At 37.9% G+C, this 23462-nt stretch overlaps 1 protein-coding gene across 2 annotated transcripts in view; it reads right to left on the bottom strand.

Moving 5' to 3' along the window:
* Positions 1 to 23462, bottom strand: part of ZNF654 (zinc finger protein 654) — a 108341-nt gene that overhangs the window by 59618 nt on the left and 25261 nt on the right. For both annotated transcript variants that reach the window (XM_008267096.5, XM_070071937.2), the window contains exon 2: positions 18865 to 19010. In XM_008267096.5, the coding sequence (XP_008265318.1) occupies positions 18865 to 19010 (146 nt within the window). The remainder of the gene's footprint in view (positions 1 to 18864; positions 19011 to 23462) is intronic.

The raw sequence follows: 23462 nt of genomic DNA, 5'->3' as shown, positions 1-23462 counted from the left end.
TACAATAACGATGAAATCACTAAAGGCAAATTCTAAACTACTATAGATGTAGAAGAAACTTCATGTTTCAAACTTGTTATATGAAGGTACTTAAGAAAGTACATGGAGGGGCCGGCACTGTGGTGCAGCAGATTAAAGCTCTGGCCTGAGCGCCAGCATCCCATATGGGCATTGGTTCAAAACCAGGCTGCTCCATTTCCGATCCAGCTCTCTGCTACGGCCTGGGAAAGCAGTGGAAGATGGCCTAAGTCCTTGGGCCCCTGCACCCACATGGGAGACCTGGAACAATCTCCTGGCTCCTGGCTCCTGGCTTCGGATTAATGCAGCTCCAGTCGTTGCAGTCATCTGGGAAGTGAACCAGTGGATGGAAGTCTTCTCTCTCTGTCTCTACCTTTCTCTGTAACTCTTTCAAATAAATAAAATAAATCTTTAAACATATAAAAAATAAAAAGAAAGTACATAGAAAGTGGAATTAAAGATAAATTTTGGGGGCAGGCACTGTGGCGTAGTGGGTAAAACCGCCACCTGCAGTGCCAGCATCCCATATGGGCTCCAGTTCAAGGCCTGGCTGTTTCACTTCCAATCCAACTCTTTGTTATGGCCTGGGAAGGCAGTGGAAGATGCCCAAGTCTTTGGGCCCCTGTACCCATGTGGGAGACCCAGAAGAAGCTTCTTGCTCCTGGCTTTGGATGGCTCAGCTCCAGCTGTTGCAACCATTTGGGCAGTGAACCAGCAGATGGAAGATATCTCTCTCTCTCTCAATCTCTCTGCCTTTGCCTCTCTGTAGCTCTGCCTTTCAAATAAATAAATAAATACATCTTTAACAAAAAGAAAAAGAGACAAAATTTGTTGCAAAAATTTTGAAATCTGTGCATATAAAGGGTCTTCAAAAAGGTCATGAAAAACATGTATTATGGGGGCCAGCACTGTAATGTCATAGGCTAAAATAAACCTCTGCCTGTGGTGGGAGCATCCCTTATGGACATCGGTTCATGTTCCAGCTGCTCCTTTCCCGATCCATTTTTTCTGCTAATGACCTGGGAATGCAGTGTAAGATGGCCCAAGTGCTGCACCCACATGGGGGACCCAGAATAAGCTCCTGGCTGTGGATTGGCCCAGCTCCAGCCATTGGATGGCAGATCTCTGTCTCTTTCTCTGTCTATAACTGTGCCTCTCAAAAAAATCTTACAAAAAAAAGTATTATGAAAAACCAATGCATAAATTTCTAAAAATTTTGAATTAAAGTATCTTTTAATTCTATTTTTCACAGACTTCTTAAAAATGCCCTTTTATATTTCCTATTGACTGCTATAAATAATCAACTAGATGTCAAGAGATCAATGTTTAGACCTCATGCATGCAAACTCTACGTGGTGTGACTTAATGAGTCCAACATAGAATGAGGCATGGCCTCAACATGTAAGTAGCAGTCCAGACTAGGGCTAGCAAACTACTGCCTATGGGTCAAATCTGGCCCAAGAAAGACAGTTTTAATATAGTGCATGAGATGCATGGTTGGTCATATTTTGTTTTAAAAAATCCAAATGAATAGTTATCTCATAACAGGTGAAAATTACATGAAATTCAGATATCATACTTTTAAGAAATACGGAATTAAAACACAGTCACACCCATTTATTTACATGTACGGCCTATGGATTTTTTTAAAGATTTTATTTATTTATTTGAGACATAGATTTACAGACAGTGACAGGGAAAGACAAAAAGAAAGATCTTCCATCCGCAGGTTCACTTTCCAAATGGCCACAACGGCCAAAGCTGTGCTGATCCGAAGCCAGGAGCCAGGAGCTTCTTCTGGGTCTCCCCTGCAGGTGCAGAGGCCCAAGGACTTGGGCCATTTTCTGCTGCTTTCAAGCCATTGTATAGAGCTGGATCAGAAGAGGAGCAGCCGGGACTAGCACCGGCGCCCACATGGCACTGCAGGCAGATGATTAACCTGTTGTGCTAAAGCGCTGGCCCCTATGGCTGTTTTCACATTGTCGTGGCAGTAATGAATAGTAGCAATAGAGATTTAAGGGCTAAAAATCTAAAATATGTTCTATACATACTTTTATAAATCCATGGTGTGGAATCACATTGTTTGGATTTGAATCTCATTCCACTTACTTGATCTGCAACCCTGGGCAAGTTATTGAAAATTCTAATGGCTTTACTTATTTATTTATAAAACAGAAATGGTAATCACAGCTACCTCTTGAAAAACACTCAGAACATTCTCTGGTATTTAGTGCTAAAGGTGTTTCCTAATATATATATATATAATATATGATATAATCTAATAGATATGCTATATATATATGATATAATCTAATATATATATATATAACTACTGTTATTTGTATTAAATTGTCATCCAAGTTTCCTTCAACAATAAATTAACACAAGGTCTTCAGAAATTTGTCCTACTCGGCTATGTATATGTTAGTCTTGTTGAAATAAAACAAGTTATTGTAAGTGATTGATTAATCAAAATGTTTATCCCAATTTTATATTTATACTATTTTAATGTTTAATATATTTAGTATGTGTTACTGAATGTTTAATATACAATTACCTATATAAATCAATATCTCTTTTTTTAAAAAGATTTATTTGAAATACAGAATGACAGAGAGAGAGGGAGACCAAGAGATCTTCCATCTGCTGGTTTGCTCCCCAAATGGCCATAACTGCCAGGGCTGGGCCAGACTAAAGCCAGGAACCTAGAACTCCAACTGGGTCTTCCACATGGGTGGCAAAGACCCAAGTATTTGGGCCATCTTCCACTGCTTTCCCAGGCACCATAAGCAGGGAATTAGATTGGAAGCAGAGCAGCCAGGATTTGAACCAGCACTTAATCCACTGTACCATAGCATACGTCCCTCCATATATAATCTTAGTCCTAATTTTGGGTTACCTATAGTTTGTTTACCTAAATTGAAATAATTATCTGACATAGAGTTACCTATAAAAAGATTAATATGCAAACAAAAATAATTTGTAGTGCAGCAAATGCACTAACAAATTATATTGCTTTGGAATTTAAAAAAATATACCTTATATAACAATTTATTTATTTGTCTTTCATAAATCAATATACTCCTACTAGCTATGCAAACTTAAGACTACTAGTGGAGTTCCTATATAAGAAATAAACTATTCTATCATTTCAATGCTTGGAATTCAGATCATATTTTTCCTTGTATTACATAGTAATAAGGTACCAGATTTCCTTAAAATACCAGACACAACAAGTGGTAGCTATAACCAGAATTACTACTCTCTGTAACATATCAGTAAGTATCATGCTGAAAAATCAAGAATGTGGATTTGTACATTTATCTACTTATAAGAAATTCCACTGAATTATGATACTTAACTATCAAAATAAATCCACTTACCAGTTTAAGACAAAGAAATTCAAGTGAATTCTACATGAATCAAATAGTAACAAATAAAATTTTATTATCCATATTTTATTTAAAACTCTAGATTCCTAGGAATTTCTTCCATACAAATTAAATAAATTTTTGATATCATAGAAATTTATACTTAGTGCTACTTAATATTCACAAAGAGCATTTACTTTGACATACTCAACCATTTCAATGTACTTATCTTCAAAATACCTTCTCCAGTAGCATGCCTCTACTGAGGAAGATTCAGTTTGTTTTTTTCAGTGTATACTAGCAAAGAAAAAGAACTGTGTGTTGTATTTTCCATAGTTACCAGATTAGGTTACCTTTAGTAACTATCCCTCTGAAAACAAAAGTGGCTTTGCCCTTGACTGAAAATTGAGAGAGCTATATACCAAATCCTTTTTAAAGAACTCATCTTTTTTTTTTTTTTGAGGGGGTTGAGAGCACGGTGGGTTAAGTCCACTTCTTAGGATGTCTGCAATCCATGTTAGATGGGATTGAGTCCTGTGTCAACTTCCAATCCAGTTTCCTGCTAAATGTGCAGCCTGGGAGGCAACAGATGATGGCTCATGTACTTGAATCCCTGCCACCCATGTGGGAGATACAGATGGAGTTCCTGGATCTTAGCCTGGGTGTTGTGGCATTTGGAGACTGAACTAGCAAATGGAATATCAATCAATCAATCTCTCCCCCTGCCAACCTTGCTCTGCTTGTCAAATAAAAATATTTTTTAAAGAACCCATCTCCAATCCAAACTTAATTATATTAAATTTATTCTAAAATACAAACTGACATTTTCAATAAAAATAATGATAATAACAATAAGATACAACATACAAGGAAACATAGTATAATGAGCAAGAGCCAACAGAATGTTAGTCCACAAAAACTTTAACACATTAAAATTAGACATAGAATATAAAATGTGAATATAGCATAGCTTAAGAAATGAATTATTGAAAAATAAAAATATAAATTAACATTAGCAGTCAAAAAACTACAAATAAAATCACTGAAATTATTATGTAGACTTAATGGCTGATTAAAGGTAGCTTAATAAAAACACTATTATACTGAAAGATCTGAAAAAAATTATAGCGTGCAGTACAGAAAGACAAAGTAAAAGAAAACACAACCAAGTGTTAGAGACATGGGGGTGGAGTATATAAGTTTAATCATAGTTCCAAAAGGAAAACAAAAATAATAACTGGGCAGCAAGTTTTCACAACTGATGAAAAATAAGAATTCACAGATTGAGGAAGCCCAGAAAATCCCAATAAAGATACATAAAAAGAAATCTACACCTAGCTAATCATAGTAAGTTATAAAATCTAAATACAAACAATATATAAATAATAAGAAAAAAATAGGTGTTTATAGAGATGGGAAGTAACATTGGCAAAAAAGGTCTAAGATGCAAATAAGTTAGTACATAGGTGGTCTAGAAAATTGGAGAGCTGGAAAGAACATTAATGATCTCATCTGGGCTTTAAGAAATAGAGCAGAAGCCAGCACTGTGGCATATGGACTGAACCTCTGCATGCAGTACTGGAACACCATATGGGTGGCTAGTTCTAGTCCTGGCTGCTCCTCTTCTGATCCAGTTCTCTGCTATGGCCTGGGAAAGCAGTGGAAGACGGCCTAAGTGCTTGGGCTCCTGCACCTGTGTGGAAGACCTGGAGGAAGATACTTGCTCCTGGCTTTGATCAGGTCAGCTCTGGCTGTTTTGGCCATTTGGGGAGTGAATAATAGATGGAAGTCCTTTCTCTCCCTCGCTCTGTCTGTAACTCTACATCTCAAAAAAATAAATAAATAAAATCTTAAAAAAAAAAAAAAAAAAGAACAAAAGGTACATGACATCAATAGCATATCAGTTAGAAGGGAAGGTTTAAACAAGATTGTTTCACTGTCCTTAGACTGGAAGAAGGTAAACAACATATAAAGTATACATGTCAGTAAGAGCTATATTCCCTTTAACTGATTTACAAATTTTCATACAGTAAATGTATGTAAGTTTTCTGGAAGTAGCTAACTTGATTACAAAGTTGAATATCTAGAAAATAATGAAACAAGAAGATCGGTGGAAAGGAACTAGATAATTGTATTCATACATAAACAGACTAGTGAAACTGAATGGAAAAATTGGAAAACAGATCCTCTGCATATGAAACATGTTGCAACAAAAGCATTTTCAAAAGCATTTTGTTGCAACAAAAGCAGTATCTCCAATCAGTTGGGAAAAAAAGTTGATTTCTTCATACTCAATAGCCAAATGTTTAAAAAATTCACTCTAATTTCCAAGCATGGTAAAAAAATAAATTGGATGAAAATTTAAATGTAAAAATGAAATACAATTATTAGAAAAAAATTCCAATATAACCTGAAAATAGAAAAGGTTTTCTTAACTATGATTAGACATTCAGAAACAACAGAGGAATATTGATGAAAAATTATGATGCAACTTTGAAAAATCTGTGATTTTTCAAAAATATTAATTAAAATAATCACCATAAGATAGCCAAGTGTAAAAATTTACATTTGCACAGATACAGAGGCAAGTGCATAGACTGGTAGTTAAAATCCTGCTTGGGATACCGATATCCTATACTGAAGTGCCAGAGTTAGATTCCCAGCTCAGCTAGATTCCCAATTCAGCTTCCTTTTAATGTGCAGTAGGTGTTAATGGCTTAAGTGGTTGGGTCCCTGCCACTCATATGGGAAACCAGACTAAGTTCTTGATTGCTGGTTTTGGCCTGACCCAGCCCAACTAGCTGCTGTAGGTCTTTGGGAAGCGATCCAGTGAATGGGGGATTTTCTTTCTCTCTCTGCCTGTCAAATAAAGTAATTAAAAAAAAAAAAAAAAACCTGGGTTTTATATCCTTAATATATAAGGATCTTATGAAAACTGGAAGGAAAAACATCCAACTAACTTAAAGAAAATGGGGTTGAGATATAATGAACAAGTAGTTCATGAAAATGAGAGACATGGTTTTTAAGGATATTACAGTCTGTATGGCTATAACAGAATATCTGAGCAGAAATTTTATTTACATATTTGTATGTATGTACTTATTATTTAGAGGCTGGGAAGCTTCAGGACAAGAAGCCAACAGGTTTGGTGTCTGATGAGACCATCCTCTTCTTTCAAAATGATGAGTGGAAGAAGGTTGGAACCATATGTAACAAAAGGCAGAAGAACCAAGAAGCAAAAGGGGGGCAAACCTATCCTTTTAAAACATCATTAATCCCATGATCTCATGCCTTAATCACCTCTCAAAAAGTCTGCCTCTTCATGAATTTTAGTTAGACAAACATTTATACTAAAGCAAAGGATTTGTAAAAAAGACATTCATCTTGGTTCACAATAAACAAAATACAAATTACAACTACGTGAGATACCAATTCTCATCTACTAGATGAGCTCCCAAAATCAAAATTGGTAAAGTAAAACTGGTGAGATCAGAGATCAAAGGTAAATAATGCTCCATTTTTTGTGACACAATGCAAATTGTCTGTCATAACACCCACCCCCACTTAATTTTAAATATGCTTTACAAATACCTCCCTACAGTTTTTGCTTTATTCATGGCATTTAGAAAATGGTTCACTGTCAGTTTTTGCAAAAGTTTCACTGGGATACAGCCACATCCATTCATTTATATACTGTCTATGGCTGCTTTCATCTTCAATAGCAGAGTTCAGTAGTTACACCAGACATACTAGGGTCCATGAATCTAAGATATCTGGCCCTTTAGAAAGTGCTCTGTCAGGGCTGACACTGTGAACTAGTGGGCTAAGCCACTGCCTGCAATGCTAGCATCCTAACTGGGCGCCAATTAAAGTCCCGGCTGCTCCTCTTCCAATCCAGCTCTCTGCTATGGCCAGGGAAAGCAGCGGAACATGGCCCAAGTGCTTTTAAATAAAATAAATAAATAAATAAATAAGTAAGTAAGTAAATAAATAAATAAAAGATGTTCTATCAACTCCTGCTTTAGACTATCAGTTTTGCTTTCCAAACTTAAAAATAAGGAAAACTGAAATTGACATTTATCTGCTGTTTTTACCATTTTTATCTCTCTTAATTTTTTTTAATAACATGTGTTCATTTATTCATGGGTTGCCACATAGTGAATGAACAACACCTGTAGCCAGAAGTACAATAAAATTCACACATCATTCCAAACCTCAAAGCCTAGAATTATGCTATACAATAAGGTTTCTTTTTTATTTTTTAAGATTTATTTATTTATTTGAAAGGCAGAGTTATAGAGAGGCAGAGGCAGAGAGAGAGTGAGAGAGAGGTCTATCATCTGCTGGTTTACTCCCCAAATGGCCGCAATGGCTGGAGCTACACCAATCTGAAGCCAGGAGCCAGGAGCTTCTTATGGCTCTCCCACATAGGTGCAGGGGCCCAAGGGCTTGAACCATCTCCCACTGCTTTCCCAGGCTTTAGCAGAAAGCTGGATTGGAAGGGGAGCAGCCAGGAACTGAACCAGAGTCCATATGAGATGCCAGCACTGCAGGTGGTGGCTTTACTTGCTACACCACAGTGCCAGCCCCACAATAGGGTTTCCACCGGCCATGGTGGTATCCAGAACCTGAAACATAGTTCTTTGTATCTGAGATGTGCTCAAAGTGTAAAATATACACTGGATTTTGGAGACTTAGTACAAAAATAATATAAAATATATCATTTAATAAGCTTCATATTGGTTATATGTTGAAATGATATTCTTAATATGTTGGGTTAAATAAGAACACATTAAAATTAATTTCTCCTGCTTCTTTTCATTTTGATATGTTCTAAACAAGATTCAAATTTATATATAAGAGGGCTCCAAAATGTTCATGTAAAATCCACATATCTTTTAATCCCTTTTTTCTATGAATGCTTTAAAGACTCTTCATATGTGGCTTACCTTTTATTTATATTAACCAGTTCTCTTCAAGGTGATATTAGAGACAAATATAACAAAACAACAAGATAATGCCTAAGGTAAGGCAGGTGCAAAGCTCTAGGAAAATAAATCTAGAGATCTAATGTACAACAATGTGGACTCTAGATAACAAAATTGTACTGCATTTGGGATTCATGCTAAAACAGTAGATCTTGGCTGCTCTTGCCACAAACAAAGGGGTGGGGGGACAGTAACTAGATGAGACAATGCACATATTAATTTTTTAGCTATCTAAATGTATCTAATAACACTATGGCATATGCTAACTATACACAATAGAATTTCTTTTTAAAAGAAAGCTCCAGAAGGGCTTGGAGAAAGAACAAATTCACCCTGTAGCACAAAGGATGTCATACCACAGAAACTGGGACCACAAAGAATTAAAATTTCAACTTTGATAAACTGTAAAGGTATGAGTTAACTGGTACAGCACTGTAGAAGACGGTATGGAGATACCTCAGAATCCTGAATCTAGACCTAGCATATGACCCAACCATACCCAAGGAAATAAAATCAGCACATGAAAGGTTATCTGTCCTCCCATGTTTATTGCAGCTCAATTCACAATAGCTAAGATATGGAATCAACCCAAATGCCCATTAACTGAAGACTGGATGAAGAAGTTATGGGACATGCACACCATGGAATACTACACAACAGGAAAGAAAAAAAGGAAGGAAGGAAGGAAGGGAGGCAGGGAGGGAGGGAGAGGGGAAGGAGGGAGGGGGAGGTATGTTTCTCTATCCACAATCACTCTGCAACAGTGTCCTGTAACAAACTGACAGAGAGCAGGCACCATTTTAGAAATGTGTAACAGTTGGGCCAGCTTGTGTCTCTGCTCAGCAACCAGCCAAGCGGAGATTCCTACATTTGGTGGGGAAAACAGATAGGGGGCTAGATGCTCGTGGCTGTGGGAGGTTTGTGTGCCAGGACTGTGAAAACACTGAGGCTGCGTGGGAGGACTAGGGTATAGCTTGGACTTTGGCAGTCACTGTGGGAGGCTCCACATGCTTAGTGCTCCCTGTTACCTGGTGAGGGACATTGCTGGGGAATCTGAGCTTACACCGAGGACTACAGAGATCCTTTGTGTGGTCCTTGTGGCAGAGCAGATGAATACCCACTGGGGCAAGTGCCCAGGCATTAGTCTCCTTTAAGGAGAGGAGCTCAGCTGTGTCTATACCAACAGACAAGAACAAACCTCCCCTCTGATAAAAAAAAAAAAAAAAAGAAAAAAGAAAAAGAAAAAGAAAAAGAAAAAGATTTACCAAGCCAAACCTTGGTGTGTCACCTCAGACATACCATTCATCCTGCAGAACTAAACAGAGCTCCTTGGCCACACCTACCACATGCCTCTAGGTATTCACTGAAAGCAAACACTCCACTAACCTACAGAGGAATAGAACAAAGATAAAAGATACCACAGGGGAAAAAAAAAAAAAGAACCAACAAGTATCTCTATAAATGCCAAATAATAAATGCACCAATTCAAGAAACAAGAAAAAGGAAGACAACATGATGCCCCAAAAGAACACAGCACTTCAATACTAGATTGTGAAGATGATGAAATCATAGGATTACTTAGAAGTAATTAGAAGCAAATGCATGAACTAATGAAATCATATATGACATGAAAGAAAATTTCTCCCATGAAACTGAGATCTTAAAGAGAAATCAAAATGAAATCTTTGAAATGAAGAATTCAACAGAACAAATAAAAAATGCAGTGGAAAGCCTTAACAGAATTGATGAAGCAGAATATCCAACTTAGGAGACAAAGCACAAGAAATTATACAGTCAGACCAAACAAGAAATTAGAAAGTGAAAAAACACTGTTGGTAATCTACAGGATACCATTAAACAACCCAAAATATGGAGTCTAAGAGTTCCTGAAGGCGTGGAAAGAGAGAAAAGAATAGAAGGCCTTTTTAGTGAAATAATAATAGAAAATTTCTCCAATTTGGAGAAAGGGACATCCAAGTACAGGAAGCACATAGAACTCCTAATAGACATGGCCAGAAAAGATAATCATGACACATTGTAATCAAACTCTCCACAGTAAAACATAAAGAAAAGATTGTAAAATATGCACAAGAGAAAGGCCAGATTACTTTCAGAGAATCTCCAATTAAACTCACAGTTTCTCATCAGAAACCCTACTGGCTAGGAGAGAATGGAGAGATGTGAAGAAAAAGGTACCTTAAGCCACTGTTGGTGGGAATGTAAACTGGGAAAGTCACTATGGAAGACAGTACGGAGAAACCTCAGAAATCTGAATATAAACCTTCTATATGACCCAGCCATCCCACTCCAGGGAAGTTACCCAAAGGAAATGAAATTAGCAAATCTAAGAGTTATCTGCACTCCCATGTTTCTTACAGCTCAATTCACAATAGCTAAGACATGGAATCAAACTTAATGTCTATCAACTGAAATGGATAAAGAAACTGTGAAAAGTATACTACTGAATACTACACAGCAGTTTAAAAAATGAAATCTGGTCATTTTCAACAAAATGGATGAATCTGGAAAACATCATATTTAATCATAATCATATCTAATGAAAGAAGCCAGTCCCAAAAGCACAAATACCATATGTTGTCCCTAATCTATAACTAAAAAGCACCTAAAAGAAAATCTGTAGAAGTGAAATTGACACTTTGAGAAGCAATGAATTTGTCTCGGCTATCAAGGAACAGTTTTTGTTTTTTTTTTTCTTCACACTATTTGTTGAACTCTTTACTTAACATAGAGTTAATCATATGTGTATAAAGTCAATTGAAATTGATCTCAGTAAAAAATGAGAGTGGGAATAAGAGAGGAAGGAGAAGTTTGTAACTGTAAAGCTGTATAGTTCTGCATACACTCCTACAGACTTAATTCTAAGGGTAGATTTTAAAAACTTGCCATGGGACCCCAAACCCATTAAGCTGGGAGGTAATAATGCTAGCTTAAGTGTTGAAGTAATCATATTAAGTGTTAAAGTGACCATATAGATAGGTTTAAGTGTTAAAGGGATCACATAAATAAGACCAAATGTCTGTTAATAATGATAGAAAGAACTAAGAAGGAAAGAATGTTCCAACATGGGAAGCAGTCCACACAGCAGACTCATAGAATGACAATTGCTTTAAATAGCAATCTGACCTCAGAATCAGCTCTTAAGGCATTCTGGTCTGGCTGAAAGCCCGTAAGAGCATTTCAGGCACAGAAAGCCAAGACACCGTGGCAAAAAATGTCCTACATGAAGGATCTCTGAGTGAGACATCAATGGAAAGAAGAGGCCATCAAAGAAGGATGTACTTTTCTCGGGAGGAGAGAACTTCCACTTTGCTTATGGCCTTGTCTAAATAGTAACAGAAATTGTGGATTCAAAAGGCTTCCATAGCCTTGGCAGCTCATGTCAATAGCCTTGGGTGATCACTGATGTCATACATAAGAGTGTTAATTGTTTAATTAACAACAGGAGTCACTCTCCACTTACTTCCCACATAGGACCTCTGTCCTCAATGAGTCGTATTATGAAAATTAACTGTAAAACTTGTTCTCAAACAGTTTTATGTGTGTGTGTATGCAAATTGTTGAAATATTTATTTAGAATAGAGTTTGTCTTCTGTGTATAAAGTTAACTGAAAATCAATCTTAATGGAGAATGGGATGGGAATGGGAAAGGCAGGAGGAGGTAGGATGTGAGTGGGGGTGGAAGGGTGGAAATGGTGGGAAGAATCACTATATTCCTAAAATTGTACTTATGAAATTTGTACTCCTTAATAAAAGGTTTCTTTGAAAACAAACAAACAAAAAAAGCAGATTCTAATAAGTTAGAAGTTGTTCAGCCCCTGCACCCATCCACCTCTGCTTTCCAGGTCATTAACAGGGAGCTGGATCTGAAGGAGTTTTTTTCATTGTGTGCATTTTTCATGAACTTTTTGAAGACCCCTGTATGACTAGATTTCAAAAAATCTTTTGCGTCAAAATATTTACCTTTTAATTCCATTTTCCACAAACTTTGTAAAATACCTCTGTATTTTATGTGTTTTCATGTTTATATTTATATCAAACAGAACCTTAGAAATACTTAATGAGTCTAAATATTTAGTATGACCATATACTTTTAGTATGTCAAGTAAATAGTTAAAATGCATATGATAAATCATTAAAAAAAAACTCTACAGATACTAAATACAATGAAATCTGTTAATATTCTGACTTTGTGTCTAGGTGCCTATAATATTATTTGTAATCCCTAGGAGGTTCTTCTACCCATTCATCTAAATTTTTCCTGTCATTCTTTTAGAGCTCAACAAGTATTAACTCAGCCAGAAAATTTTCCCTGACCTTCTAGACCAGGCCAAGTCCTCTGTTATACTCTCTCATAGCATACTGTAATTCTCTCATAATTTCAGTTACATAATAGTGTAACTGTTTGCTTAATATCTCTTAGCATTGTAAGGTCTTTAAGAATAACAGATTACCCATGTTATTTTCTATTTTATCCTTACAGCCAAGGACGAAGTTTTACAAAATATAAGCAAACAAATAATTACAGAATAATTGTTAGAAGAATTTTCTGACTAAATATTTTTGTTTCTGGCTAAATGTTTACTTAAGAGGCAGGTATACATCCTTGCAGTTAAGATACCTGCTTCCCACATTAGAGTACCTGGGTTCATTTCCTGGTTTTATCTCCTGATTACAGCTTTATGCTAATGCAGAATCTGAGAGTTGGTCAGTTATTATACAAGTAATTGGGTTCCTACTACCCACCTGGGAGATATGGATCAAGTTCCTGGCTCCTGGCTCCAGCCAGCTCAGCCTCAGCTTTGTCTGGCATTTGGAGAGTGAAACAGCAGATAGAAGCACTTCAGCACCCTCTCTCTCTCCCTCTTTCTCTCTCTCTGTGTATGTGTATGTGTCTGCCTTTCAAATATAATACACAATTTTTAAAATATATTTACCTAAAATATTATTGTTAGAAAATAACTGTGTTAGAAACTAGCTGTGTTGCTATTTCCCCATTTTTCTTCTGATAAGGAATCATAATTCTGTTAAAGTAAATTCAAACAGTGTGGAAAGTTTTCCTTTTAAGAATCATTACTAGGGTGCCAGTGCTTTGGCACAGCAGGTAAAACTACTGCCTGCAACACTGGCATCCCATATGGGCACCGATTCAAGATGTGGCTGCTCCACTTTCTGATCCAGTTCCCTGCTAACGTGCCTGGGAAAGCAGTGGAAGATGACCCAACTGCTTGGGCCCCTGTACCAACATGGGAGACCTGGAATATATTTCTGACTCCTGGCTTTGGCCTGACCCAGCCCTGGCCATTGTGGCCACTTTGGGGAATAAACCAGCAGGTGGGAAATCTCTCTCTCTCTTTGTCTTTCTCTGTAACTTTGACTTTCAAATAAATAAATAAATCTTAAAAAAAGTAAGTTATCAAGACAACTAATTTGTTTCACCTAGCATTATACATCTTAGAAAATATTGATACTGTTTAAACACATTATTTTTTAAATGACAACAAGCAGTGAAATAGAGATCAACAAATAACATTTAAAATGAAAGTAAAGGGGTTAAAATGCCAGTTGGGATGCCCACATCTTCTATCAGAGCTTCAGTCCCAGTTCTATTTCTGGTCTAGCTTCTGGCTAATGTGCATCCTGGGAGGCAGAAGGTGATGGTTCAAGTATTTGGTTTCCTGCCATCCAAGTATGAGACCTGGATAGAGATTGAGCTCCTGCTTCAGCCTGGCCCAACCCTGGCTGTTACAGGCATTTGAGGAGTGAAAACAGTAGATGAAAGGTCTTTTTGTCTCTGTCTCTCTGCCTTCAAATACATAAAAATAAATAAATAAAATTTTTAAAGTACCTCTGAAAGCTTTAGAAGCAATTTTCAAGGGCAAGCATTTGGTCTAATGGTTTTAGATGCACACATCTCATAACGGAATGCCCAGATCTGATACCCACCTCTGGCTCCTGACCCCAGCTACTTGCTAATGCAGACCCAGAGAGGCGACAGTGATGGCCCAAGTAATTGGTTCTTGCCAATTATAGGAGACCTGGATTAAGTTTCCAGCTCCTAGCCCCAGCTGTTGTGGGCCATTCGGGGAACGAACCAGAAGATGGGAACTCTGTGCCCAGCTCTCATGGTCTCTCTCCCTGCCTCTCAAATAAATAACTAGTTAAATTTTAAGTCTTAAACTCTTTAAAAATACACACAAAAAGCTGGCGCCGCAGCTCAGTAGGCTAATCCTCCGCCTTGTGGCGCCGGCACACCAGGTTCCAGTCCCGGTCAGGGCGCCTGATTCTGTCCCGGCTGCCCCTCCCTCTTCAAGGCCAACTCTGCTGTGGCCAGGAGTGCAGTGGAGGATGGCCCAAGTGCTTGGGCCCTGCACCCCATGGGAGACCAGGAGAAGCACCTGGCTCCTGGCTTCGGATCAGCGCAGCACGCCGGCTGTGGCGGCCATTGGAGGGTGAACCAACGGCAAAGGAAGACCTTTCTCTCTGTCTCTCTCTCTCACTGTCCACTCTGCCTGTCAAAAAAAAAAAAAAAAAAAATACACACAAAAAATGTTTTAAAAGAGCAATTTCACATTACAGCACCAAAGTTACCAAAGACAATGAAAGGGTAAATAATCACAGTAGGCATTGAAATAAGAATAACAGCTACTGCTTACAAGCTTACAAGTATTTTATTTAATTCTCATTTTATTTTCCTGAAAAACGAGTAGAGAATAACTGAAACTGCTTTGGTACTCAGCAAAATAATATATAAAAATATTATTTGTAGCAGACATCTATTATTTTTCCAACTATCCAGCTCTCTTTCACACCACCTTACTTCTTGATGGAACTACTTATCTCTGCAACAATTTCTATGGTCCTGCAAGGATTGCCAATGTAGTATCCTTTTTTTCCCCCCTAGCCATGGAGTGGTGCTTGTGATCAGGCTGAGCCAAAAATCTTACCACACTCTCCTCAACACAATGATTAACACAAGGAGTTGGCACACAATCCAGGTTGGGCCAGAGATCTTTCTAAAATATTTTTGATATCAGAAGTGGGAGAAGGGGGTTTCTTCCCCATGATTAATAAAGTAAGCTTAATCTTAGAACTGTGAGCCTCCTGGACAGAACTGAGCCAAAAGAGGATAGACTGAAAGGGAAAAAACATTTTAGTGATCTGTTATTCTCTGGATTCAGAAAATCCTAAAAGTAGTTTCAGTGCTTGCTTTGCCTTGGCTTAGTTATCTCATAAATCACTCCTTGCCCTTCTTTTTGCTTACCCAGATTGAGAAAAGTCATTTATAATTAAGAAGTCCTAATACCAACCCATATCCTTTAGGCATCACAAAATAAAAAAAGTAATTTATTTTTAAGAAATAATGTAACTTCTGTTTTAAAAGTCTCACTCATAAGTCTAAGTAATATTATATATTCCGAACTCTCCCTTTCTCCTACAATTTTAAATATATATAAATCACTTTTTAAAGGAATACAGTGTACATGCACTCTTAAATTTCTTTTTGGTTTCGGTTTTATACTATGGATTATTTCTTAACTTTATACCTTCCAGCCTTCCTACATTACTTTAAATTTTAACCACATTTTCTTTATTTCAAATTCAATTTTTGTATCTTATTCTTTTCATAACAGTAATAATACTGATGTTTCATATTCCATTTAAAATTTATTGGTCTTCAACATTAACAATATTTCTTACAGAATTTTTTTGTTTGCTTTCACTGTATGTTTTTCATATGGAAGGCATTCTTCAAATGTTTGATGATTCTTGACTATCCATTAATATTTAAAAATAAAACCATAATCAGATAACTGGGATCTCAATAAGCATGTCTGGAGTTTCTTGACTTGAAGAGTTTTTCTTTGGGGTAATTAAGTGATTAGCTAGCTTTCTCAACAAGGAACCCTTAAATGCCAGAATGCAAAGGTCATTGCTTCAGCATCATTTAATTTCTTTGGAAGAAAAAAAAGTAGGGGCCGGCACTGTGGCACAGAGGTTTAAAGCCCTGGCCACAGTGCCAACATCCCATATGGGCGCCTGTTTGAAGTCCCAGCTGTCCCACTTCCAATCCTGGGAAAGCAGCAGAAGATGGCCCAAGTCCTTGGGTCCCTGTGCCCATGTGGGAGACCCAGAGGAAACTCCTGGCTCCTGGCTTAGGATCAGCTCATTTCTGGCCATTGCTGTCATTTGGGGAGTGAAACAGCGGATGGAAGACCTCTCTCTTTCTTAGGCTCTACCTCTCTCTGTAACTCTTTCAAATAAATAAAATAAATCTTTAAAAAAAAAAAAAAAGTAGTTTAACTGTTCCCACATGCAACTATGGCCCTAAAGCCTGGTGACCATCCTGAATGGAAAAATTACAATTAATTCCTTTATCTGCACTCTCCTTAGTTATTTCATTCTTTATTCTCAAGTTTGTACTTTGCATGTTCAAAGTCTATACCTCTCTTTCTCTGTCTTTATAACTCTGCCTTTCAAATAAATAAATCCTAATAAGGGCGGCAGGGTGGGGGTGCGGGGTGTTGTGGCACAGCACGTTTAAGTGGCCACCTGAGATGCCAGCATCCTATATGAATGCTGGTTCAAGTCCCAGCTGTTCCACTTCCAATCCAGCTCCCTGCTAATACACACGAGAAAGTTGCAGAAGGTAGCCCAAGTGCTTGGGCCCCTGCCACCCTAGTGGGAGACCTGGAAGAAGTTCCAGGCTCCTGGCTTCAGCCTGGCCCAGCCCTGGCCTTTGCAGTTGTCTGGGGAGTGAACCAGTGGATGGATCTCTCTCTCTTCCTCTCTCTCTCTCAGAAAAAAAAAAATATATATATATATATTTATATATATATATATAGCTCTCTAAAATATATATATATATAGCTCTATAACTCTGTCTTTCAAATGAGTAACGGGGCCGGCACTGTGATGTAGCCACCACCTGCAATGCCGGCATCCCATATGGGTGCTGGTTCAAGTCCCAGCTATTCCTCTTCCAATCCAGCTCTCTGCTTAAGCCTGGGAAAGCAGTAGAAGATGGCCCTTGGGTCCCTCCACCAGTGTGGGAGGCCCAGAAGAAGTTCCTGATTACTGGCTTCAGATTAGCCCAGCTCTAGCCACTGCAGCCATTTGGGGAGTAAACCAGGGGATGGAAGACCTCTTTCTCTCTCTCTCTCTCTGCCTCTGCCTCTCTGTAACTCTGCCTTTCAAATAATTAAACAAATCTCTCTTTTTTTTTTAAAATGCGTAAGTAAATCTCAAAGTCTGCACCTCCTAGGGTGGGAGAACCCAAGGTAGACAGGCTCCTTCCTATCTTACAAGACAGAAAATAATTTTGTTTTTCCTATTAGTCTGTTTTAAAAGCTGTTTTACAAATAAGTGTATACATACATGTAAATAAATAAAACAAGAGTTTCACAAATAATAGTTTAAAAATATGAGATGTACTCTGATATTTTCTATTGCAATTTGTAAGGGTGATAAATTATTTTATAACCCACTGTTGTGGAATGAGTACAATCTGAAGCCAAAACAAACAGATGAAACTGCGACTTGACTTGTTCTGCTATGTTTAAATTACCACTCTTCTATCTGTCTTTTGTCCCTCATAAAATTCTGGAAATCTTTGATTCACTGATGACCCTTCTCTTTTTTCTTTTCAGTATATTTCTTTCCATTACTTAACTGTAATTTTAGTGAGTTCATTGGACAACAAAATGGATAAGCACAAGTGCCCAGTTTGTAATATTTAATTTGAAGTCTTCTACAAGCATTTCTAAAAACCAGGAGTTTCCTAACCTCTTTCTGGACAGTCTTACGGTCCCTGTAGCCTCAACTGCTGTGCTCTGAGGTTTGCCATTAGAGCTCGCCCAGGCAATTTGGAGAATTAGAAAGGAAAGAATGGTACTTGTAGTGACCAGAAGAATCTGTATCACAATTCCATTTAACTCTAGAACTAAAAATATGGGGGAGTATTTGGCATAGTGGTTAACACATGATTTCGTTCACCCACATCCTACATCAGAGTGCCTGAGTTTGAGAGTTGGCTTTGCTTCAGATTCCACTTTCCTGCTAATCTGTACTCTGGGAGGCAGCAGGTGACAACTTGAGTACTTGCTTCCCTAACATCCATGTGGGAAACCCACACTGAATTCCTAGCTCCTAGCTCTGGCCTGTCCAAGCTCCAGCTATTTATGGGCATTTGGGGAATTAACTACGAGATGGAAGACCTGTCTCTGCTTTCTTTGTCTCTCTGCCTTTCAAATAAATAAAAATAAGCTAAAATAAAAAGATTCTTATGAAAGTAAAATAAAATCATGGTTAAATGTTCAAAATTAAATCTAAATAAGTATGTGAGAAAATAAAAATTCCTTAAAGGGAAGACTTTAAGAAAAGTTTCTTCCTCAGAAAAAATGATCACAACTGGATTCTTAAATACATTAAGAAAAAGAATATGTTTATAAGAAGTAAAGAGTACTTACACAGCAAGACTACTCAAAACATATTGTACGTGCTCACATTCATCTGGGAATGATGCACTGGCTGATGTAAAACAACAAAGTGCAGTCTGGAGAACTTGAAGCTGTGGCAAAGGGACCTGCCATCTTCCAGCATAATCTTCTACTACCTGAAAGAGAAGCAATCCAAAAAGAACATTACACATATATACATTACACATGTATATATATGTATAAATAGGGATAATTCATCAGAAAACATTTTAGAACCATCAACTTTTATAAAAATGTTAATTATGATCTCTTATATGCAACACTGCCATATTAAAGCAATTAACAAAAATCTACCATATAAAACTGGACTACAGGCAAAATAATTTGGCCTGCCACCTGTTTTTGCACAATTATGAGCTAAGAATGGATTTTATATTTTTAAAATGTTGAAAAAATGTCATTTTATGATTGTGAATATTTGAAATTCAAATTTTTATGTCTATAAATAAAGTTTTATTGGAACATTGGTACATTCACTTATATATCATCTATGGTTGTTCTCCTGCTACAACAAGCCAAGTTCAGTTGTGACAGAAACCATATGGCTTACCAGACCTATAATATTTAACATTTGTTCCTTTACATAAATTTACTGACTCCTAATATAAAAATTGAGAAAACTAGGGAGGAATGAAAAAGCCAAGGACACTCAGAGTACAAGGGACTTTACACACTCATCACTTCTTTTTGGAGACAATTTTTCCATGATCACTTATATTTCTACAATTATTCAAGAAGCTCTGATTACCTTCATCCAAAGATATTTACAATAAACACCTTAAGAAATACAGATGATGTCTCCCTCCACAGCAGTAAGCCTGTTTACTATCCAGTATAAAAAAAACAGTGTCTTCCTCTGTGGCAGTCAAGTACACATACCTGTAGATCAATATAAAAAATGAGGACTACTTAGGCTTGGGGTTCCTCTGGTGTGACAAAAACCTACGGTATAACATCCACTTGGGGGCCAGCACTGTGGTGTAGTGAGCTAAGCATCCAATACAGGCACTGGTTTGTGTCCCAGCTACTTCTCTTCTGATCCAGCTCTCTACTATGGCCTGAGAAAGCAGTGGAAAATGGCCCAAGTACCTGGACCCCTGCACCTACATGGGAGACATGGAGGAGGTTCCTGCCTCCTGGCTTCAGATTGGCCCAGTTCCAGCAGTTGTGACCATTTGAGGAGTGAACCAGCAGATGGAAGACATCTCTCTCTCTCATTTTCTCTCTCTCTGCCTCTGCCTCTCTGTAACTCTGCCTTTTGAATAAATAAATCAATATTAAAAAAAAAAAGAGAGAGAGAGAGAAAAAAAACCCACTTGGGCCATTCACATAAACTAAGACCCATGGGACAAGAAGAACCACTGTGAACATGAAAGCTCATGCTCTTGCTGTGCAATAATTAATAAGCAAAAGAGTTTAAGTATATCAGTAATAATAAAAGAAAGACTACCAGAAGCCAGCCTGAAGAAGTACATGGTGAATAAAGTTGGAACAGTCTGAGTAACAAAATAATGTTAGTATTGGACTTCAATCTATAGAGTCAATTAAATATACGTAAGTCCATACTGATACAAATAAATAAATAAATGTTAAAGTGAGACAGCTCTTCGTTACACTGAATCCCAATTAGTAAAAATAAAAAGAAAGAGAAAAAGAGAAGGCTGGCGCCGCGGCTCACTTGGCTAATCCTCCGCCTGTAGCGCTGGCATCCCGGGTTCTAGTCCCAGTTGGGGCGCCTAATTCTGTTCCGGTTGCTCCTCTTCCAGTCCAGCTCTCTGCTGTGGCCCGGGAGGGCAGCAGAGGATGGCCCAAGTACTTGGGCCCTGCACCCACATGGGAGACCAGGAGGAAGCACCTGGCTCTTGGCTTCGGCTCGGCACAACACGCCGGCCGTGGCAGCCATTTGGGGGGTGAACCAATGGAAAAAGAAGACCTTTCTCTCTGTCTCTCTCTCTCTCACTGTCTAACTCTGCCTGTCAAAAAAAAAAAACAAAACAAAAAAAAAACCAAAACCTGCTGAGTTTCAGCTATTTAGTTCAGTACTCATGTGACAACTGAAACATCCTTGGATATAGCAATACAAATAAAATGTTACATAAGTGGGAGCCACACTGTGGCACAGCAGGTTAAAGCCTTGGCCTGAAGCACTGGCATCCCACATGTGCGCCGGTTCTAGTCCATGCTGTTCCTCTTCCAATCCAGCTCTCTGCTATGGCCTGGGAAAGCAGTGGAAGATGGCCCAAGGACTGCACCCACGTGGGAGACCCAGAAGAAGCTCCTGGCTCCTAGCTTCAGATTGGCACAGCTCTAGCCGTTGTGGCCATCTGGGGAGTGAACCAGCGGATGGAAGACCTCTATCTCTACCTCTCTCTGTAACTCTTTCAAATAAATAAAATAAATCTTTAAAAAAAATGTTAAATATGTGAAGACATACTTGAGGATTCATTATTTTTGCAATTTTCCATGAAGAAAGAAGATAAAATGTGAATCAAAAAAGAAAAGAGTTACCTGTCATTGTGACCTTTTCTAACTAGACAATCATATAAAGAAAATTTAAAATTAAAGTAATATTTAAAAAAAAGATTTAAAATCAGATCCTTTTTTTTCTTTAAAGATTTTCTTTATTTATTTAAGAGGTTGAGTTAGAGACAGAGAGAAAGGTCTTCCATTCACTGGTTCACTCTCCAAGTGGCAGCAATGGCCAGAGCTTAGCTGATCCAAAGTCAGGAGCAAGGAGCTTCTTCCCACTGTCCCATGTGGGTGCAGGGACCCTGTCATTTGGGCCATCTTCCACTGCTTTCCCAGGCCATTAGCAGGGAACTGGATTGGAAGTAGAGCAGCTGGGACTTAAACGGATGCCCGTATGGGATGCTGGCACAGCAGGCAGAGGCTTAGCCTAATATGCCACAGCATAGGCCCCTGAAAGCAGATTCTAATAAGTTAGAAGTTGTTCGGAATCTGCAAAGAACATAATCTACAGTAGCAAAAAACTCACTATTTAAGTTGATATTTCTACAACAGTAAGATCTTTAATAGGTTCTATGAAAAAATAGTAAGACTAACCCTTTACAAACTGGAAAATAGAGTAAATATACCTAAATCTTAGTATCCCATATATCCATCAGTTCAAATTTGAAGTTATCAAATTATGTAAACAAAACATGTAACAGATCAATTATAAGGCAGCTATCACATATATTATAGTCTCTTCCCTAATTAAATATGTTATCCTTTCAGCCATCTAAACTGTTTCCCGAGTCTCTAAAATTTTAAGTTCTTATCAGCATATCCTGTCCATGCTCCAAATTGTTCATGTTCCTGTTAAATACAGTTCCCAAAATAAAACATAGGATCCAGCCAACTCCACCCAAACTATGGCTTCCATTTTATGAGCATATGATCATATTAATGCAGCTTTAGGTTACTTTAGCTTTTATTGATTTTGAGTCAGCAAAATTTCAAACAAATTTCCACTAAATCACTGATCTTACATCCCAATAAGTTTTTATGTTTATTTTTAAAAAAAATGCACATTAATCCTCACTACTTTTCCCATTCTTAGTGTAAGTCCAAACCTCCAGTCTGCATCTCTAGCCAATAACTTCATTTTTCCTCAAAGTCTATATTATCTATAAATCTGAAAAGGAGGTTTTTCATGTTACCACCAAAGTTATATACAGCAGAATTCACTTACAGATATATAATAGAGCCAAGTTCAGAACCTTCAGATATACATTAAAAACCATTAAGCATTATCCTTTTGGCAGGAGTATTCAATTACTAATACTAATCCACCCCCTATTTCTCAATCTGAGAATACCATGAGAAATTTTGTAAAAACAAAACAAAACAAAAAAACTATGGCGAACTTGATAGAGGTTCCAAGATGGCAGATAGGGTAGGAGCTTACTGCTCTAGCCCAGAAGATGACAGTATTTATAAAAATTGGAGAGAGTGTAGTCTCAGGGAAGAAGAATTAGGGAAAAAATGGCAGAGGAAACTCTACCAAAATTAGAGGGACATGGCAGACCTACGTGGAGGATATGGGCACCCACGGCTCAGTACTCTAGCAGCTAAGAGCCTACAAACCAGTGTTGGAGAGTGAGGTGAGACCAGACCACAACAGCCCAAGCCACTAGCAAAAAAGCTACAGGAAAAGCCTAGAGGGAACCTGGCTTGGAACCCTGTGGCGGATAGTGTACCAGCCATACTACAGGAGAGAAAAAAAAAAAAAGGGACAAGATGGACACATTTCTCTCTCCTTGATCACTTTACAATAGCATCCAGTAACAGAGCGGGCACCATTTTGGACATATGTAACAGCTGTGCCAACTCATGTCTGTGCCCAGCAACCAGCCAAGTGGAGACTCCTGACTCTGGTGGAGAGAACTAACAGGGGGCTAGGAGCTTGTGACAGTGTGAGACTTCTATACCAGGACTGTAAAAAAAACGGTGTGTGGGAGGACTCACGGTGCGGCTGTGACTTTGGGCAGTCACAATGAGAGACTCCAGATGCTCAGGATTTCCTGGTTACCTGGAGAGACATTGCTAGAGAAAATGAATTTACA

The sequence above is a fragment of the Oryctolagus cuniculus genome, chromosome 4 (genome assembly GCF_051225735.1).
Source record: "Oryctolagus cuniculus isolate XC-2025 breed Fujian yellow rabbit chromosome 4, ASM5122573v1, whole genome shotgun sequence".
In the NCBI taxonomy this organism is placed as follows: Eukaryota; Metazoa; Chordata; class Mammalia; order Lagomorpha; family Leporidae; genus Oryctolagus; species Oryctolagus cuniculus.
The sequence above is the reverse complement of the archived record's forward strand: the minus strand, read 5'-3'. Positions and strand labels throughout refer to the sequence as shown.